A 21,628-nucleotide genomic window follows, 5' to 3' on the forward strand; every position below is an offset into this window, starting at 1 on the left:
TCTTGCATGGTATGCCCCCACTTATTGCTGAATGTACTTTGAGTGTGCCCTGGACTCCTGCCAATCAGGTGCCCAGGGTCTAGGTTCCTTCCCTAAAACACAAATTGCAAAACCCTGGCCACATGTCAGCCCCTGGTAAATGGTACCCAGGGCCTTGTGACCAGGGAAGGCCTCTAAGGGCTGCAGCACTCATTGTGCCACCCTTAGAGGCCCTGTACCTCACACACACACACAGCCCTCGCTGGGTGTCTGGGTACGAGACAAAACAAAGAGTCAACATGGCACACATCCCTGTGTGCCATGCCCACCACCTACACTGCCATGGCATACATCAGCCACCCCTCTAGCTGGGTGCCCTATGTCAGTGGTGTGGGCGCAGAAGCGCTGTGCCCCTACAGTACCCAGGTCCATTCCTGGGCACTGTAAGTGCAGTGCTGCCATTTAAGAGTACATGGTGCTGAGAACTCGCCAAACATGAACTCCACAGCACCATAATGGCAACACTGAAGACTAAGTTTGGTATCAAACTTCTCAGCACATTAAACCCACACTGATGGCAGTGTTGGATTTAATGTACCAAGCACCCCAGAGGGCATCTTAGAGATGCCCCCTAAAACCCAACCTACCATCCACATCTGTTCTGAGGCTGCCACACAGCAGACATGCCCTGGACTCCTGCCAATCAGGGGCCTAGGTTCCTTCCCTAAAACACAAATTGGCAAACCCTGGCCACATGTCAGCCCCTGGTAAATGGTACCCTAGGTACCCAGGGCCTTGTGACCAGGGAAGGCCTCTAAGGGCTGCAGCACTCATTGTGCCACCCTTCGAGGCCCTGTACCCTTACACACACACTGCCCTTGCAGGCTGGGTGTCTGGGTACAAGACAAAACGAAGAGTCGACATGGCACACATACCTGTGTGCCATGCCCACCACCTACACTGCCATGGCATACATCAGCCACCCCTCTAGCTGGGTGGCCTATGTCAGTGGTGTGGGCGCAGAAGCCCTGTGCCCCTACAGTACCCAGGTCCATTCCGGGCACTGTAAGTGCAGTGCTGCCATTTAAGAGTACATGGTGCTGAGAACTCGCCAAACATGAACTCCACAGCACCATAATGGCAACACTGAAGACTAAGAAGTTTGGTATCAAACTTCTCAGCACATTAAACCCACACTGATGCCAGTGTTGGATTTAATGTACCAAGCACCCCAGAAGGCATCTTAGAGATGCCCCCTAAAACCCAACCTACCATCCACGTCTGTTCTGAGGCTGCCTAGGCTGCCACAGAGCAGACATGTTGCTGGACCCCCTGGGTAGGAGAGCCCCTGCTCTCCTGGGCCTGCCACAATGCACATCCTGGGCGAGGTGCTAAATCTACTCCCCCAGGATGGGCAGGGGGAAGCTTCAAAGGCATGCCACCTCTGTGAGCTTCCCCAGGCCACTGCAACACCCTACTCTGGCAGGAAGCTTGGCCGGAAACCCCAAATAAGGACAGGGGGTGTGCCAGCCTGCCAACCCCACCCCTCTCAGGTGGGGGAGGCGAGGTGAAGCACATCTCCGGGCTATCGCCATCTTGAAGATGGGAAGCCCTGCCCAATCAGGACTAGGCTACTGCCCCCCTCCCACAGGAGAGAGGCAGGCTAGGTGGTGTACCCACCCCAGGACAGGAACCCATTGGTCCCTGCCCTTCACCTACCTGTAACGCCCCTAAATCTAGTATTTAGGGGCACCCTGAACCTTCCTTCCCCAGATTCCGAAATCCGAAGAAGAGCTAGAAGTACTGCCTTACTGCTCGACCAAGCTACCACTTTAGAGAGTAAGGTTATATCCAACTTTAGCCTCTGCCAAACCTCTGGGGACTGTGGACTCTGTACACCCTGTACCCATTTGGGAACAGTATATACAGAGCCACTTTCTCACAATTGTCCATGCAGTAGTACTTTGTGAAGGCATGTACCGATGAACATGTACCAGCAGCACAAATGACGCCGCCTATGAAGGCAAGTGGCAGAATTTCTTAAAAATAAATAAACACGCAAGTTCAATCACGTCATAATTTGCAAACTGTGGTCTGGAGTACGTGTTGAATGTCTAAAATCTTAAAAGGATTAAACACTACTTCCAGATGAGAAAAACATGCTGCCAGAATTAGCTATTGTCATGTTTTGTTGTTTTGTAGTTTGAAAGAAGTACATTAGCAACTTTATCTTCGGTAGTCACCAATTGTGCATTAGAAGAGTGGTTTCTCCTAAAAACAACAAATACCAAGGGCGTAAAAACGTACTGCTTCCCACAAAGCCACAGCAAATCATTTATAAACACGCACAAACAGGCACTTCAGATCCAAATGATGCATAAATCCAAGCATGCTCAGTCAACCAAAATAACTACAAAAACACAAGCAAATTAACAAAACAACCAAGCATCATAACCTTAGAATCCATTTGACCTCGATTCACAGTGATACAAAAAAAAGACATTGAGAATCCACTGATTTTATGGATCCCAGACCACTGGACAGCGAGAAGCCATAACCCTAATAGGGCATAGGATGGAATTTAAGGTACAGGCAGCATCTCCAGCAAAAAACATATGCAAAAATGGACTAAAACAAAAGAGCAAGCCATTAGCGGGACTTACAAAAGCTGATTTAAAGAAGGGAAACGTTGAATTTTCCTCTAGGAATCTAGACAATCGGTAGAGAAGTGGAGACACGAGTTGTACAAATCACATTAAGAGTAAAACAAATTGCTTAAGTAATTTTACTTTTAGTTATTATTTTGCACTAAGGTACCCATCATTCAACAAATGACTAAAATCTGTATGAACGGCTTGAACCAAGCTCATGTAATTTCACCAACAATGAGAGAGCACTTGCATAATTGCCTGAAGAGGCATGTCAGTTGGGCTTCTATCCCAGTTTTGTTCTGTTACAGAATATCTAAGGAATTGCATGCTTAACTAACACGGACTGCCAAAGGATAGTATAGTACCCCCGGACTAATAGTGAACTTGTAAACTATTATGTCTTTCCCTACTCTGGTCAGAAAGACTGCCACTGAAATGGCATTATCTGCATGATGTAAAGCCGTTTTGCAGTCGCAATGCCTGCGAATTTCAAAATAACAGGGTTTGCAACTGTAAAATGGATGTATATGTACTAAACACATTTTGAGATTTGTTAACAGGTTCTCAAATTACACAATGGGCTTAAAAAAAACAAAGTTTTGGGTGTCCATTCCAAATAGTGATTTTTTTTAAGGGATGCATCAACGTTCTGTGACTAATCCGGCCGCAAAACATTGAAAAGTTACTGACTTCAAAGATTGGTGTTAACATATTTGCTAAAGGGAAGGGGCTCTATTTCGCAACAGTGGCCCAGGGAACCACTAACCGCTCTAAAATAAAATTAAAAAAACCAAGAAAAAATGTTTTTTGAAATCCAATTCTGTTTTCAGAAAAATGGGCTGCAATTAAAGTTTTTTTAATTAAAATGAGATCACAGAAACTGTTGTCTGCAGGTCACCATACTTTTGATGGTATTCAATCATACGGAGTCGAAATTCGTGACCTACCTATTGATGAAGACTGATCGCTATACCCTACGATTTTGAATTTTGTGAATCGCTCCACTAGTACATGGGTCGATTTGTAAATTCCTTTCCATTCGCAAAAATTCAGAAGACAATATGCAGACATGATTTACAAATACAAATGTTGTATGTCAGGCTGTTTAGTGCCGAAAGGTAACATGGTCTGGTGTAACATTGACCCCACAGCACAACAACATGCCCTTGAATAACAAAGACTTGTTAATTAAGATTGTGCCATTAATTCCATCCAGCAATCACAATTTATGTTGCACTCCCTCTTACACCAGTTAGTCTTCCAAACCCTATGCAGTTCCTACTTGTAGGAAACTGGGTTTCTGCTGCAGTAAAGCGCGCACCTCCCCCCCCCCACACACACTTTAGGCCAGACTACTGATGCACTTGATGTGCCCTGGGACCTTGCTAATCAGGTTTCCAGGGCCTGTGTTCCTTCCCAAATTGGCACCTCTGGCCACATGCCAGTCCCTTGTAAAAGGTACTATGGGAACTGTGGCCAGGAAAGGCCTCTAAAGGCTGCAGCACTTTTTGTGCCACCCTTAGAGGCCCTGTACCTACACACATGCGCATAGCAATTGCAGGCTGCGTGTGTTGGTGCAAAATGGAGTGAAGAATCAACATAGTACACAGCAGCCCATCACCATGAGACATGTTTCTGGACCCCTGGGGTGGGAGCCTCCACTCAAACAAAGCCTTTCCTGAGGTGGTCACACCTTCCCCCAGGCCAGAAAGAGCCATCTGTGGCAGGGGAGCTTCAAAGGCCCTGCCACCTTTGTAACGCGACCCGAGCCTCTCCTGCTATCAGGAGCAGGCCCTCTTCCTGTCTCCCCTCCTTTATGGTAGAAAAACAGGCGGTAAAAATAAGTACAACCCCAGCCCTCAGGTGAGGGAGGCGAGGTGAAGCTCACTGTTCAGTGCCACCATCTTGCAGATGGCAGGCACTCCCCAATCAGGATTAGGGATTGTGCCCACTCCCCCAGGTGTTGTGATCGGTACGATCTTCAAGCATTGCAGTCCTCTTGATTGTGATCCAAAGACAGGCACAAGTTGCACACTTCGTGTGAATAGGTGCGTGGATACTTCGCGTGGCACCAAGGACAATTTAAACTGAGTCAGGTCCATCGATGGAGAGATGACGGGGGGCGGCTAGGCCTCAAAGGCCGGCCTAAGCTTTCCAATCGATAATAGATTCCGATGTCTAAACGATAAGCAGAGAAGTGGGAAACGCATACGGAAACCATACTGTCGAAGGGAACCCGAAGAACGGTTTAAAAACAGAGTGCAGCAATACACGTTCGAACCAGATGGCGGAAAAAAACAATCTAACAATGGAGTCAATGACCATGCGCACTATCACCGAATGGAGGAGTCACCTTACCTCTTGACTAGGAAAGACTTCTTTGAAGAAAAACAACTTGCAAACATCAGGGCCAAACACTAGATGGCAGGAGTATGCAAAGCATGTGTATCTACAGCACACATGCCTCGAACATTTACTTTCTGAATTTTAATTCAATTGAGGGAATGGGAAGATTTGGGAGGGAGAAGTTCAGCGAGGGTTGTTTTTGTATTGTAAAAATGGTTGTAATTGCTCTGTGAGAGAACAACAAATGAATGGTATATAGTATGCTTTTCAGTAGCCTCTATGTTAGTTGAAGGGGGGTATGGCCCTGGCGAAACAGGGCCTCATGAAGGTGCAAGCAATGCACCAGACAGTGGAAAGCAGGGGCGTCATGACTGGGCAACCTAGAGTCATGATGCGAGTGTGGATGGCTAAGGTGGAGGGTGGGCCTAACAGCTCCCAAGTGGGGCTGCGGCCGGTAGGGTTAAGAAAAGTGTTTCTTGCAGGGGCTGATCTGAGAAATATGATCAGGAATATATTCTGGATTGTGTAGGAAGCTGGCTTTTTATGCAAAGTTACATTTTCGAGAAAGTCCAGGCGACCCATATTGGCTTACAGGGTCTAAATTAATACCAAATACTCTTGTGGTAGTGTGGGCGAGCAGTTTAGGCTTATCAGAGGGTAGAAACATTTGTTTAATTAATGAGACTCAAGAAGAAACTCTAGACCAATTTTACAAAAATAACAGGTATTTTTATATATATTTTAACACCAAGAACTTAGTAATTGGTTAAGTACTTTGAGATATCAATTTTTACATGCGTGTTTTTATGTGGTAATGCTTTCCAATGGAGAAAGAAACATACTCCATACAAGAATTTACAAGCGTATTTCGGGGATCTCCTTTAGGAGAAAAGGTGGTGGGTGCAAGGTCCAACGTATCACCAGAAGTTCGAGTTTACCTGCCCCCGGGGACCCCTTCCCATTTGCGACTGCATTACCACACCCTTGAAGTGGATGGTAAATTGCAAGTGTTTTGCGACCGCAACTGCGGTCAAAAACAATCATACATAGGGCTGCGAGTCGCAATTAGGAAGGGACGCCCTTGGAACGCCCCTTCCTAATTGCGCGTCGTTAAAAACTATTTTGCGCCTCGCAAAATAGTGTTAGTACATGGCCCACCGGGATTTTGCATGCGCAAATGGGCTACGAACAAGTTTGTGCATGCAAAATCCCGTCGTACATCTGGCCCTAAATGTATTCCTATGGAGAAAATATGGTTATTGGTTAACAGGTAAGTACTCTGTGGGAGTTTGTATTCTAGGGTTAGAACCAGGGTTCCCCCATGGTCAAGGATGCACCCTTAAAACATCCTCAGCGTCACTAAGGCGGCCGGGTTCAGAGTGCTGAGGCCCAATGTTATCCAATGGGGAATAGGGGGGCCTCTGGTAGACTGCTACTCACGAGCAGGCCACAAGGTTGTGAGAGCAAAGCTCCTGGTGTTAGGCTCAGGGCTAAGGGGGATCAGAGTTGGCACCCAAAGTACACCTGCAGTGGCAGCTATATGTAGGGTGCTGTTTTGGCATCACGTGCCCTGTTGATTTCAATGGGAATTCTCCAGTTGCAAAAAAGACTGTAGGCTCGGGGACGAAGATCTTCTGGAGGTAACCACTGTAGGAAGCTGGCTCTGTATATAATGTACCAAAGTGAGGTGTAGTGTGCACAGAGTCCAGTGGAACCCCAAAGGTAGGCAGAGGTAAAAGTAGATAGCACCTAACTCTCAATTTGTGGTAGTATGGGCGAGCAGTAAGGCTTTATCAGAGGGTAGAGTTAAGCATTTGTTGTACACACAATCAGCAAATGACTGTCACACACTCAGACTGAACTCAGACCAATTGGTGTTGTATACAATATTCTTTGTTATTTTATTTTCCTAGAACCAAGCAAGCCTGGCACAGGTAAGTCCTTTATACTTTGCAGTAATAATACAGTTTGTATACATTTTGAATTGTAGTTTTATATATACACACTATGGTCTGCTTACAGTAGAACTACTTGTAATGCAATCCTTTGAATTATTGTACATGTACTTTGTATTGGCTTTTCAATAGAATCTCAAGTAGATTATTACTTTTCTTACACAGTGTAATATACCTGGATACTGCACTGGGACATTTCCTGTAAACAGGTAAGTAAAAGCGCGTTTGTTATTTGGTTACAGTTTTAAAGACTTTTATAGATTTTCCAACTCTACACAAACTTTTTCATAGAAAAACAGTCAATGTTATCCTATGGGAGGAAATAGTGTTATCGGTTAAAAGGTAAGTACTTTGTTGTGGGAGTTGGGTTCATGGGGTTAGACTCTGGGGTCCCTCAGGGTCAAGGATGCTCTCTTGTTACACCCTCAGCAGTACTAGGGCAACTGGGTACAGAGTTCTGAGGCCTAATGTTATCCAATGGGGGATAGGGGGCCTCCAGTTGGTTGCTCCTTACGAGCAGGCCACAAGGTTGTGGGAGCAAAGCTCCTGGACGTCAGCTCAGGGCAAATAGGGGTTCAAGCCAGCACAAAAGGTGCACCTTCAGCAGCACTGGGGCAGCCAGGTGCATTGTGCTGTTTTGGCATTGGGCACCCTGTAGCTTTCAATGGGGTTTCTCCGGTTTGCAAACACTGCAGGCTCGGGGAAAAAGGTCTTCTGGGAGCAAACACCACGTGGAAAGGTAAGTTGGGATGCTAGGGGTTGGTTTGACACCACCGGTTGGCCACCCAAGGCCATGGGGCCTCTGGTGCAGGAGTGTCTTTTAGCGTCGGATCTTCTTACCAGCTCCTGGTCGCGGTTGGGGGGGGGGGGACCTTCCGGATTTAGGCTGCAGGCGTCAACTGGAGGCAGGTTGGGGAATCACTGGATCTCGTGTCTGGATCGTCGTGGAGACCTCCTCGTGGTGTTGGTCCACTCAAACTCGGGCTGTGGGCGTCTGGTGCAGACTCACGGATTTTGCCAGAGCTGGAGTCTGTTGGTGAACAAATCCGGTGTTCACGGGAGACAGCCTTTTCTTTTGAAGGGAGGGGAGGTCAGGTCCTCTGGGTTCTTGAGGCTGCTGGACACACGAGTTTTGCTTCTGCAGGTTCGAGTTGGGGGCAGGCCAGTAGGGCTGGGGCCCAAGTCAGTGGGTGTCCTCTTCTTAGCTTCGGCACGGCTGTTCGGTCCTCCTTTTCTTCTTGTAGTTTATTGTCTGAAGAGGCAAGGTTCAGGGGTGCCACTAAATACTAGATTAAGGGGTGTTACAGATGGGTAAAAGGTTCAGACTAATGGGTCCCTTCCCTGGGGAGGGTACACCCCTATCTCACTCCCCTCAGATGGGGACTGAGTTGTGCTTCACCTTGCCTCCCCCACCTGAGGGGTGGGGTTTGCAGAGGTGTGCACACCTCCCTCCCTCGCTTGGTTTATCTGCCAGTTCTCCCACCCAAAGTGGGGGTCAGAATCAGTGGGGACCAGTTGCTGGGAGCAGCAAAAGGCCTGGGGAAGCTCACAAATGTGGCAAGCCTTTGAAGGTTCCCCTTCGTGGACCCTGCCCATCCTGGCGGAGGAGGCTTGGCACCTCGTCCCAAGATGTGCTTTGTTTCAGGCCCCCGAGATCGCAGGCTCTCGACCCAGGGGTCCAGAAACCTGTCCGTGGTGGAAGCTGAAAGCAGCCACTAAGCCTGGACACTAGTTGTAGGTCGTTTTTCAGGGAGCATCTTTAAGATGCCCTCTGTGTGCATTTTTCATTAAATCCCACACTGGCATCAGTGTGGGTTTAAGGTGCTCAGAGGTTTGATACCAAACTTCAGTTTTCAGTGCAGCCATTATCGTACTGTGGAGTTCTAAATGAAACTCCCAGCACCATTTACCCTTAATGGCAGCACCCCACTTTACAAGGGACTGACCTGTGGCCAAAGAGTGCCAATTGGGTTTAGTTTTTAATGCAGTTTAGGGTACCTGTTTGGCAGGAGCCCAGGGCACACTCAGTGAAAGTACATCAGCAGTTTAGCAAAAAATGGGGGCAACCATGCAAAAAGAGGGCACATTCTTACAACCCCCACACCCCCTCAACCAAAAGGACGAGACTAACCTTTTCCTAGAGAGTCTTCAGCGTCCATATATGCCGGACGCTGTGCGGCCGCGCAGCTGGCGCACCTAAGGCAAGCCAGTCTGCGCCCGGAACGTGCCCAGCGCCAGAACCCCGCAAACGCCACACCACGAGACTCCGCTAAGACGCCAGCACCCTCCACACACAACGCCGGCCGAAACCACACCTGCTTCCGGGCCACCCCAAAACGGACCCTTCTCCTGCCGCACCTGCAGCTTCACCTGCGACAGAGCCACCAAACCCCCCCAAGGACTGGACCCAACCACCTCCGCTGCATACTTCTCAACACCCGTTCCGCACACAAACACGCCGTCGAGCTCTGGGATCTGTTCGACACCTCCGCCCCAGACGTGGCCTTCCTGACCGAGACCTGGTGGAACGACTCCTCGGCGCCAGACATCGCCATAGCCATTCCGGACGGCTACAAAATCACCCTTAGGGATCGCGCCAACGTCCACAAGTCCACCCTCAAGGTCGCCACCCACAGAGACACCCTCAACACCGCCGAACACCTGCACTTCCAGATTCACAGCGACCCCAACACCACCCTCAGAGGAACACTCCTCTACAGACCCCCCCCGGGCTCAGTTCAGCGATGCCATCGCCGACCTTGCCAGCTCCCACGCACTCGCCTCCATGGACTACATCCTCCTCGGGGACCTGAACTTCCACCTCGAGAACGACGACGCCAACTCCGCCACCCTGATCAACAACCTCGGCCTCAGACAACTAGTCACCGCACCCATCCACGCCGCCGGCCACACGCTGGACCCAGTCTTCTCCACAGGCACCCACGTCGCCTTTAACCACACCACCGAACTCCACTGGACCGACCACCGCTGCATCCACTTCACCTTCAAGAAACCAACCACGCACCACCACACCCCAACAGCTACCTCGCCGCTGCTGGAGCAAAGTCACCGAAGACCAACTGACCGCCACCCTCACCTAGGACCCACCCACCGACCCCATCAACCCAGACACCGCAGCCCACAATCTCAGACAGTGGATCGACGACTGTGCCAACACCCTCACCCCACTCAAGAAACCATCCAACAGCCACACCAGCAAGAGAGCCACCTGGTTCACCAACGAACTCCAGACCTTCAAACGCGCATGCCGGAAACTGGAGAAAATATGGCTCCATGAACGCACACTGGAAAACCACGCAGCCCACAAGGACGCCACCCGCAGACATCACCACCTCATCAGATTAGCCAAGAGATCCTCCTTCAAAGACCGCCTGGACAACAACGCACACGACAGCAAAGAGCTCTTCAGCATCGTTAAGGAACTCTCCAACCCCAGCACCAACGACATCCCACCCTCACAAGAACTGTGCGAATCACTCGCTATCTTCTTCCACCGCAAGATCGCTGACATCCACGACAGCTTCAACACCACGAGCGCCCAGACTACACCAGACTCCACCTCCCCTACGAACACCACCAGCTCCAACCGCCTGACCTCCTGGTCCAACGTCAATGACGACGAGACACGCAAGGCCATGAACTTCATACACTCAGGATCCCCGTCATACCTGTGCCCACACCACATTTTCAACAAAGCAGACGCAGCCATCGCACTCCAACTACGGAAGGTCATCAACATCTCCTTCGAAACAGCAACATTCCCGGAAAGCTGGAAGCACGCCGAAATCGACACCCTCCTCAAGAAGCCCAAGGCGGACCCCAAGGATTTCAGGCCCATCTCCCTGCTCCTGTTCCCGGCAAAGGTCACCAAGAACATCGTAAACATGCAATTGGCCCGCCACCTGGAAGACAACAACATCTTGGACCCATCCCAATCCGGTTTCAGACGAAACCACAGCACCGAGACAGCCCTCATCGCCGCCACAGACATCAGGCGTCAACTAGACAAAGGCGAAACATCAGCCCTCATTCTCCTAGACCTGCCAGCCGCCTTCGACACGGTCTGCCATCACACTCTCAAGACACGCCTCCTGGAAGCCGGAATCCAAGAGAAGGCCCTCGACTGGACCACGTCCTGCCTCTCTGGCAGAACCCAGAGCGTCCGCCTCCCACCCTTCCGATCCAAAGCCACCTACATCTGCGTCGTCCCCCAGGGATCTTCCCTCAGCCAGACGCTGTTCAACGTCTACATGGCCCCCCTCGCACAAGTCGCCCGCCATCACAACCTCAACATCATCTCCTACGCCGACAACACCCAGCTCATCCTCTCCCTCACCAAGGACCCACACACCGCCAAAACCAACCTCCACGAGGGAATGAAGGCAGACGCCGACTGGATGAGGAGCAGCCGCCTTAAGCTGAAATCGGACAAGACGGAGGCCCTCATCCTCGGACCCACCCCCTCAGCCTGGGACGACTCTTGGTGGCCAACCACAATGGGAACACCACCAACACCCACTGACCATGCACGCAACCTAGGATTCATCCTAGACTCCTCCCTCTCCATGTCTAAGCAGATCAACACCGTCTCCTCCTCCTGCTACAACACTCTCCGCATGCTCCGCAGGATTTACAAGTGGATCCCGACCGAAACAAGAAGAACGGTGACACAGGCCCTAGTCAGCAGCAGTCTGGACTACGGCAACGCACTCTACGCAGGAATCCCAGCCAAACACCTATGATGACTACAACACATCCAAAACGCCTCAGCCGGATTAATCGTCAATGTCCCCCACCGCAGCCATATCACGGCCCACCTGAGACCTACACTGGCTACCCGTCAACAAGAGGATCACCTTCAAGCTCCTCACCCACAAGGCACTCCACAATGCCGGACCAGCCTACCTGAACACCAGACTCAGCTTCTACACCCCCACCCGCCGGCTCCGCCAGCTTCGCCGATGTCCCCCGCATCCAACGAACAACCCCCGGCGGCAGATCCTTCTCCTACCTCACCGCCAAAACCTGGAACACCCCTCCTACCTACCTACGGCAGACCCAAGACATATTCGCCTTCAGAAAACTCCTCAAGACCTGGCTCTTCGAACAGTAGCGCCCCCCCCCGCGCCTTGAGACCCTCACGGGTAAGTAGGGCGCTTTATAAATGCACCGATTGATTGATACAAGTGGAAGAACCTGAAAAGTCCATCTGCATTGGCATGGGCAGTCCCTGGGCTGTGTTCCACTATAAAGTCCATTCCCTGTAGGGAGATGGATCACCTGAAAAATTTAAGATTTTCCCCTTTCATCTGCATTAGCCATTTGAGAGGTATGTGGTCAGTTTGAACAAGGAAGTGAGTAACAAACAAGTATGGTCTCAGCTTCTTCATTGACTAAACCACAGCAAAGGCCTCCCTCTCAATGGCACTCCAAAGCTGCTTCCTGTGGAGAATCCTTCTGCTTATAAAAGCTACAGGTTGGTCTTGGCCTTCATCAATGGTCTGAGATAGGAGCGCTCCTAACCACAGCTCAGAGGCATCAGTCTGCACCATGAACTGCTTGGTATAGTCTGGAGCTTTGAGAATTGGTGCTGAGCACATTGCCTCTTGCAGGGTGTCAAAAGCCTTTTGACAGCTAACTTTCTAATTTACCTTTTTGGGCATCTTGGAGGTGAGTTCTGTGAGGGGAGTCACAATGGACCCATATCCCTTCACAAACCTCCTGTAGTACACAGTCAAGCCAAAGAATGCCCTATTTGGGTCTGAGTTGTTGGAGCTTCCTAGTCCAGGATAGCCTGGATCTTGGGTTGTAGGGGTTGCACTTGGCCTCCACCAACAAGGTGGCCCAAGTATACCACTATTCCCTGCCCTATCTGGCATTTGGATGCCTTGATCGTTAAGCCTGCAGGGCTTTTAAAACCTTCCCAAGGTGGATCGGATGATCCTGCCAGGTGGAGCTAAAGACAGCAATATCAACTAGATGTACTAAACGACTCCGATCCAGCAAGGACTTGATTCACCAACCTTTGGAAGGTGGCAGGGGCATTCTTTAAACCAAAAGGCAGAACAGTAAACTGATAATGCCCATCAGGTGTGGAGAATGAGGTCTTTTCTTTTGCTTCTGGTGCCATGCAAAACTGCCAGTACCCTGCAGTTAAGTCAAATGTACTAATTTGGCTGCACCTAACGTATCTATTAATTCATCAGCTCTCGGGATAGGCTGAGCATCTCTCTTGGTGACAGAGTGGCGTTCTCTATAGTCCACAAAGAACCCCATTTCTCTTTCCACCCTGTGGATGAGGTTTGGAGTCTAATACCACTGGGCTAGCCCAGGGGCTCGCAGTGGGTTCACTAATCCCTAACTCCAGCATACAAAATGTACCCTTTAAATAACAAATAGTTTCTTACCTGTCGGTGTAGTTTTGCAGCTTGAAGATCTTTCTGGATTCACTAAGCTGTGCATTATTCCGCGATCTGGTGGTTGGGTCCGGATTCGTAGTCTTTCTTTTGTTTTTTTATAGCCCAGGTGGGCGTCGACGTCCCACCATTTGGTGCACCTCTCGTGACGTCGTCGTGCTTCCTGCAGAAGTCCCACCTTTGGGGCGCCATCTTCGGGTTTTTTTTTCCTCTTTTTTTTTAACCCTAGGCGAATGATTAAATTATATGTCCACTTTTCTGTAGTATTTCATTCCTTCTGTACTTCTCTGTTTTTCCCCCTCTTCCTCCAGCCTCATCTTCCTGGCGGAGGTGGGTGGGTTCACTAGTAAATCCAGAAAGATCTTCAAGCTGCAAAACTACACCGACAGGTAAGAAACTATTCGTTTTGCAGTGTGAATCTTTCTGGATTCACTAAGCTGTGCATAGACTTTGTAGCGGTTTGTTATCTTTGTGGCGGCTGGGTGGTAGATGAGCGTTGGTCGTTGAATAGGTGTTGAAGCACCTTCTGTCCTACTTGTGCTTCCTTGTTCATCTGTATGTCCACGCAGTAGTGCTTGGTGAACGTGTGCACCGAAGCCCATGTTGCCGCCAGGCATATGTCCTGAATGGGCGTGTTTGCCAGAAAGGCAATGGTTGCCCCTTTCTTCCTTGTGGAGTGAGCTTGAGGCCCCTCCGTTAGCTCCTGTCCTGCCTGTTTGTGGCAGGACTGTATAGTTAGTGCAATCCATCTAGCAATGGTGCCCTTTGTCACAGGTCTTCCCATGAAGCTTGATGCAAAGGACACAAAGAGCTGCTGAGTTTTTCTGTGCTCTCCTAGCGTCTAGAGTGTGTAGAGCCTTTTCTGCGTTCGAAGTTGGGTTTTGAAAGAAACTCGGTATCTGAATACTCTGGTTCAAATGGAATGCCGACACGACTTTAGGCATGAAGTGTGGGTCCGTTCTCAGGACAACACTGTCCTTGTGTATCTGTATGTAGGGCTCTTGTAGCGTTAGTGCTTGCAGTTCGCTCACCCTGCGTAGCGAGGTTATGGCTACCAGAAATGCAGTTTTCATAGTCAACATTTGCATTGATGCCTTATGTATGGGTTCAAATGGTGCTTTCATAAGCTCCGTCAGGACCACGTTGAGGTTCCATGCCGGCGGCGGCAACCTTTTAGGTGGCGCGATTAGTTTCGCTCCTTCCATGAATCTTTACTACCTGCGACGTACAGAAACTTCCACCCTTCTCCCCTCTTGTGTAGGCTACTATCGCCGCTAGGTGTACCCTTAGGGAGGTGGAGCATAGGTTACTTTCAGAAGGTGCGTGAGGTATCTCAGCACTGTTGAGTCCTTTGTCATTTTATTCTGCAGGCCTTTTTTGCCACACCATATTGTAAATCTTTTCCATTTTTTGCGTGTAGTTGGTCTCCTTGCCTCTCGCAGCACTCGCATAGTGCTTGGAGGCAATCTAAGGTCCGCAAACTAACTCTTCAGGAGCCATGCCGCCAGGCTGAGGCTTTCTGGCTCTGGATGTAGAACCTCTCCGTTCTGCATGGAGAGCAGGTCCTTTCTTCTTGTGAATCTGTGGGGATTCCCTTGAGCCATTTCTAGAATTTGGGAGAACCAAGTCTGCCTTGCCCACTGTGGTGCCACCAGGATCAGTGTCATGTTGCTGGTTCTGCATTTCTCGAGCACCCTGTGTAACAGTGGTATCGGCGGAAAAGCGTAGGCAAATGTCCTTGACCAGCTTATCCATAGGGCATCCCCTTGGGATTGCTGATCTGGTTGCCTGGACGCGAAGCTTCGGCATTTTGCATTCTGGCGTGTTGCAAACAGGTCTATTGTGGGAGTTCCCCATTTCTGGAAAAGCTTCTGCGTTTAGTGCCCATTGAGCTGCCTGCTTAGCCAGTCTGCCTCCACATTGTCCTTCCCTGGTAGGTGAAATCGCTAGCAGGTCTATCCTGAGAGGTATGGCCCATCTCCAAATCTCCTGTGCCAGAGTGGAAAGGGGGAACGACTGTGTCCCACCCTGTTTGTTGATATAAAACATGGTTGTGGTGTTGTCTGTTTGAATCAACACTCTCTGGTTGTACAGGTGCTTCTGGAATGCCTTCAGGGCTAGCAGGACTGTCTTCAATTCCAGGTAATTGATATGTCTGACCGCATCTGCCGGAGCCCACAGACCCCTCACTCTGAGTTGGTCCATGTGTGCTCCCCATCCCCTTTGAGATGCGTCCGTGGTGATGGTCACAGTTGGGCTTGGTGGTGCCAGGCTTTCCCCTGTAGTTATGTTGTCCCTGTTCCACCAAGTTATCTTCCTGCACTGCGTGCGTAACAACCACTAGATCTTCCCAACTTCCGCTTGCCTGTGACCATTGCTTACTAGAGACAAGGAACCGGCAATACTGGAAACAGGGAATGTAATACCCATTTTTAATTTATCATCACATCCCCTTGATACCCCTAGCACCAATCTTTTAGCTAAAGGTCTATCTTATGTCCCTCACTCCTTTGTCAATAAATTTGAACTATACCAGGACATACATGCCTTTTTCTGCAAAATTAGACTTACAAAATTCTTCCAAGATAACCAAAATCCAGATCAAGAAATCTACACAAATAACACACTTTCCATTCCTTCTACTTTCACTCCCACATTAGATGAAGTGGGACCTGAAGTGTCCACATTTGAACATGTTGTCCTAAAACAGCTAGAACAAAACCTTAGATTTATACCTAAACCCATCTACAATCTAAATAGAGAAGAATTTCTAGCCATGAAGAATATCACCAATGACAAAAAACTCACAATCAAATGGTGTGACAAGGGAGGTGGCATTGTAGTCTTAAATACTGCTGACTATGAAACAAACATGCTCACCATGCTAGAAAACCAAGAATTTTATCGCAAAATCAGATCTCTAGAATTGAAAAGAGGATCCTTACTCTCACTAAATTTGCCCTCAGTGAAGGACATATTACCAGTAAAGAATATGATTACCTTAATTATTCCCCCCAAAAAACAGCATGCATATATGGTGTTCCAAAAATCCACAAAAGCTTAGATCAGCCACCTTACAGACCCATAGTTTCTACCATTGGTACCATTACGGAACCACTATCCAAATATACAGATAATATATTGAGACCTCACATCTCCAAAATCATGTCATATATACAAGACACTAGAGACATGATTAACAAAGTTGAAAATATACCATTCAATCCCATTCAAGATGTCCTTGTAACTCTAGATATAGATTCTTTATATAGCAACATTCCCCAAAATGAAGCCATTGAAGCAACATCATGGTTTATAAACAAATTTGAAATGTCTTGTTCCAAATCATTTATTTTGGAGTGTTTACACATCATCTTAACAGAGAACTTCTTTGGTTTTGGTGACCACATTTTCCATCAAACCAAAGGAGTCAGCATGGGCGCTTCTGTGGCGCCGTCCATAGCTAACATCTACATGGCCCACTGGGATGAAAAGTTTATTCATAACGAAATTGCTCCGTTCTTTGAATCCGTTTCCCACTGATCCAGATACATTGATGACATCTTTTTTATCTGGACCGGTGGGGAAGACACATTACCAGAATACCTGAAATGGCTTAATCTCACAGATCCTAATTTACGTTTTACCGCTAATAGCCATACCACCGCAGTGGAATTTTTAGACATCCTAATTAGGAATAACTGTGGGCACTTAGAAGTGGACTTGCATATTAAACCCACAGCTAGAAACACACTTTTACACTTCAACAGTTTCCATCCCAGAAGTAAAAAAAACAGTATCCCTTTTTCCCAATTTTTACGAGTCAGACGTAACTGTTCTAACCTCGCTGACTTTGATAGGCAAGCAGTTGAAATGAAAAAGAAATTTACAGAGAGGATACCCCCATAGCATCGTGAGAGAATCCTATAAACGAGCAAGGTATTATGATAGGGATCACCTCTTAAGACCTAAAATACAAGACACAAACCAACAACTTGTATGTGTCACCAAACATTCAACGCTTAACACCAAAATAAAACATATCATTAATACCAATTGGCATATCCTCAACTGTGTTGTTGCGAATCACAAAAAACTGGAAAAACCACTCTACGCCTATCGTAGAAATAAAAACCTTAAAGATATTCTGGTCCATTCAAAATTCACTAGTCCGAACTCACAACCACCATTTATTCAAAAATCTATCAATGGTGAAACATCCATTAAAGGAACTATACGATGTACCAATTGCAAATCGTGTGACTATCATATCTGGAGAAACTTTGATCCACAATGGATTCAAAATTCAAGCCACTAATCTATGGAACTGTAAGACACAAAATGTCATTTACTTAATCCTTTGCCCTTGTCAACTGGGGTATGTCGGCAAAACATCGAGAGCCATACATAAAAGAATATCAGAACATCGTTCTGCTATTAAAACTAAGAAACTTCTAGCGCCGCTAGTAAAACATTTTGTTCAGGCACAACATCACCCAAATGAGCTTAGCTGGCGCATCCTAGAAAAAATCAAAACACCTGAGCATCAAGGTGGTACCTCAATCCGAAAAAAACGAGAAGTATATTGGATCTTTTCCTTAGACACTTTTCGTAATGGTTTGAACAATGAATTACCATGGGAGAACGCAATCATCTAATCATTCCCCTAGAACAGAATTATATTCACTGCACTGAAAACTCGACCGTCACTTCCCCTGTTCCTCCCTTTCCCCTTCCCTTTCTTTCCCTCCCCTTCCCGACCCCATCAAGCTCTTATTCTTTAATATGATCTATATAGTATATTATTTTTATTTTATACTTCATATAAATCCACCATGTAGTTTTATCCACATTTCCACTTCCTCTGTTTAATGCATCACTCGTGCCAGCTACAGCTATATACAGACTTTACCATCTCCATATAATCTTCATTTTCATCAATAACTGCCTATATTGTATACAGCTTCACAAGATTACACTCGCTTATAATAATTGACACGAGCGAAACATTTTACATTAAGCATTTATTTTTTTGTATTCATATAGACACAGGTCCTGATTTCGATTTAGGTTGAGAAACAGTATCTATGCGGAAATTACTCCACGAAAACCCGTGTTATTTTTTTCACGTACTCAAGGTAAATAAAGCATCAGCTTCACCCATACGCTGCTGATGCAGCCCGTAAAGCTAGTCACATCCAATCCGATTAATGCAACTTAACTATTTAACCCCTTCAGTGCCCGCCCCTTTCCCCGCCCTGTGCCGGCGCTTTCATTAGCGGGCGGGGTCTATGACGAGCTGGACTCGTCATGGGCACAGCGCAACCGTGGCCCATGACGAGTCCAGCTCGTCATAGGCATTGAAGAGGTTAAACATGCCATCAGCCCGTCATTTCTGTTTATCCATCCGGCTCACAGCTGAATCTGCAGTCACGGAGACATAACCGCTACGTTATATCAGCGTCGATCAGGTAAAGACTTCATAATACTTAAACACGAAACCTGTGAGCCCCGCAATTCCTCAGATAAAAATAAAACTAAATCCTTTACGTAAATTAGACTGTCACCATGACACGAATCCACCCATAGTTTTCTGTGTACATTTTCAACTTGAAGTAAGTCTTTATTGCTAGCTGCCACGCTACCATCTCCCGTTTTAAATAAACAGCTAATGCAGACAAACTAAATAACTCAATCGAGTCTACCTATATTGTATACATTAGACTATTCCTACACTTACTCTATGTATTTTGCTCGCGAGTCCATTCCTTGTTCTAAATAAACAACTAATGCAGACTAACTAAATAACTCAATCGAGCCTACCCAGGTTGTATACATTAGACTATTCCTACATTTACCCCATGTACTTTGCCTGCGATCATTTATATTTTCTTCCTCTCCCTTCATTTCAGGACATTTATCCAACCAATAAGTCATCTACACGGTACCTCTTCTATCCTCACATGTCCCATAATTAAACACACAGGTAAACATTAAATGATGGTCCATACTGACAACTGGCATGTATAAATTCTTTTCCAGCATCATAACTAATCCTGGGTTTCCAATTTCAGAATCATCAGCCAGACAAGAAAAAAATCGTTTTCTATATACAATTATCGACTCTATACAACTATAAATATTCAGCTGTGATACCTTTTATCCAACCACATCACAGACCAGGTACTTATTTGCCCCTTTATAACAGAACAATTATGCACTAATTTCTAGGCATCGTCATTGGGATTCATATAAATGTACTTTACCATCCCTGCAGGTACTTTGACCATCCTCGTTCATCTGCTTCATCATTTTCTACAAACTTATCGCGATATCCCAATATCAGTTAGATCATACCATCTATCAGGTACCTTATTAAAATTTCTTAGACTTTTGCCTATCTTTTCTGTCACTATAATTCTCCTCATACTTTGTACTCTACTCATTACAGGTTATCCTTACTCTAGTTTACCACTTGATCTCTCATTTGCCCATCAAGCCGCGACCCTAAGTAAGCCCCATTTATGATTCACTTTTAATTATTCCTGATGCCATTGTTTATAGTTAACTCTCTATTGTTTCTACCCTTGATATCTTTATGGTTTCAAGCACTTAAATATCTTGGTCTTTCTTTTACACTCAGACCCCCATTGTTCTTACTTTTTCACTCTATTTCTCTCTTAGTTATCGGCCTAATATAGATGTTGTATCGATGTCCATCAAATAATAGTACATCACGGATATGCACAATTCTAACTTAATTTCATTGTATGTAAAGTTATCTTATGCTTTTAAATCAGTTTTTATTCAAGTAATGTGTCCACTCAACTATGTAGCTGAATTTGTAATGCAAAAAAATTTATAAAAACAACAATCATACATGTAAATACTATCTTAAGTACTTGCTCTTTAATTCACAGGAACGGTGGCTTTTCCTGACGAAGGCGTACTTTTCACCGAAACGCACGTAGAAGATAACCATTTGGCCACTATATTGTTTTACTTTGTTTTAATATTGTAATTTGAAATATACTATTTCATTGAATGTTTACATTGTGTATAACTTTGTTGTTGAATTGCTTTTTATTTAAAATACATTCTCACTTCATGAGAATTATTCCAATAATAAAAATCACTGGAATTTTTCAACATTGTTATGGCTACACTTTTTGGACACATTATAGATTTTACCATATATGTTCATACAATTGCCTAGGAAGTTATTATTGCACTGTGTTTTACCCTGTCCTAGATATTTTATTGTCTTATATTCAGGGGGTCCTTGTTACTTACACCATTGCTGTTGTAGCCATTCTTGGAATGGTCTCATGTGAAGTCGTACATTTGGGACCAGGTGGATACATGACGCCATCATCCCCATGATCTTGCTCACTGTTCTCACTGTCAGAACTCGCCCCTTCTGGTAGAGGCTCGTCTCCCTCAGTAGGGCTTCTGCTCTCCTGTCGCTGGGCACGACCGTCCTGTTTATGGTGTTGATTTTTGCTCCCAGGAAAATCTTCACCTCTTCTGGCTTCATTGATGACTTCCCCCAGTGTATGGAGAACCCCAGGTTACTCCGTGTCTTTGTCACCTGTGCTGCGTGTTTCTCGCACTTTTCGTGGGTGTTTGCTTTGATCAGGCAGTCGTCTAGGTAAGGGTACACATGAATCCCCTTCCTTTGTAGGTATGCTGCGACTGCCGACAGGCATTTCGTGAATACCCTTGGTGCTGATTTTAGCCCGAAGGCCAGGGTCGTGAATTGGTAATAGTCCTGGTTGATGCTGAATCTTAAAAGTCTTTTGTGCCTTCTGTTTATTGGGATGTGCAGGTAGGCATCCTTGAGGTCCACGGTGGACATGAAGTCTCCGTCCCTTATTTGGGGCAGCACCTCCCGTAGTGATGTCATTTTGAACTTTTGTGTTCTGATGTATTTGTTTAGGTATCGCAGATCCAGGATGGGTCTGAGATTTCCGTCTACTTTTGGTACCACGAAGTAGTTAGAGTAGACCCCTTTGTTCTTTTCCTTGTAAGGCACTGGCTCGATGGCTCTCTTTTCGAGCAGCTTCAGTGTTTCCTCTCTGAGTTGAGCAAGCTCCTGACCTGAGCGTTGCCTTCGTTTTGGTTTTCTGTTTGGCGGCGTCCCCTCCAAATCCACGCAGTAACCGTGTTGTATGACGTTCAGTATCCACTTGTCCGTGGTTATACGTTGCCATTCCTGTAGGTAGAGGCCCAGCCTTCCGCCTACGGGTGTTAGATGTTC

The 21,628-nt window shown here is 46.9% G+C and overlaps 1 protein-coding gene across 9 annotated transcripts in view; it reads right to left on the bottom strand.

Annotated features, from left to right (window-relative positions):
* The window catches only part of YWHAE (tyrosine 3-monooxygenase/tryptophan 5-monooxygenase activation protein epsilon), a 202,761-nt gene that overhangs the window by 33,782 nt on the left and 147,351 nt on the right, over positions 1-21,628 (bottom strand). For 2 of the 9 annotated variants that reach the window (XM_085649043.1, XM_085649042.1), the window contains exon 6: positions 2,643-2,688. The exons of 6 other annotated variants lie outside the window; for them this stretch is intronic. In XM_085649043.1, coding sequence (XP_085505169.1) covers positions 2,681-2,688 — 8 coding nt within the window. In that variant the 3' untranslated portion in view covers positions 2,643-2,680. Of the gene's footprint in view, positions 1-2,642; positions 2,689-13,567; positions 13,738-21,628 lie in introns of those variants that run through there. One more of the 9 variants, XR_014980010.1, reaches the window with a different exon arrangement.

The sequence above is a fragment of the Triturus cristatus genome, chromosome 3_2 (genome assembly GCF_964204655.1).
Source record: "Triturus cristatus chromosome 3_2, aTriCri1.1, whole genome shotgun sequence".
Taxonomy (NCBI): Eukaryota; Metazoa; Chordata; class Amphibia; order Caudata; family Salamandridae; genus Triturus; species Triturus cristatus.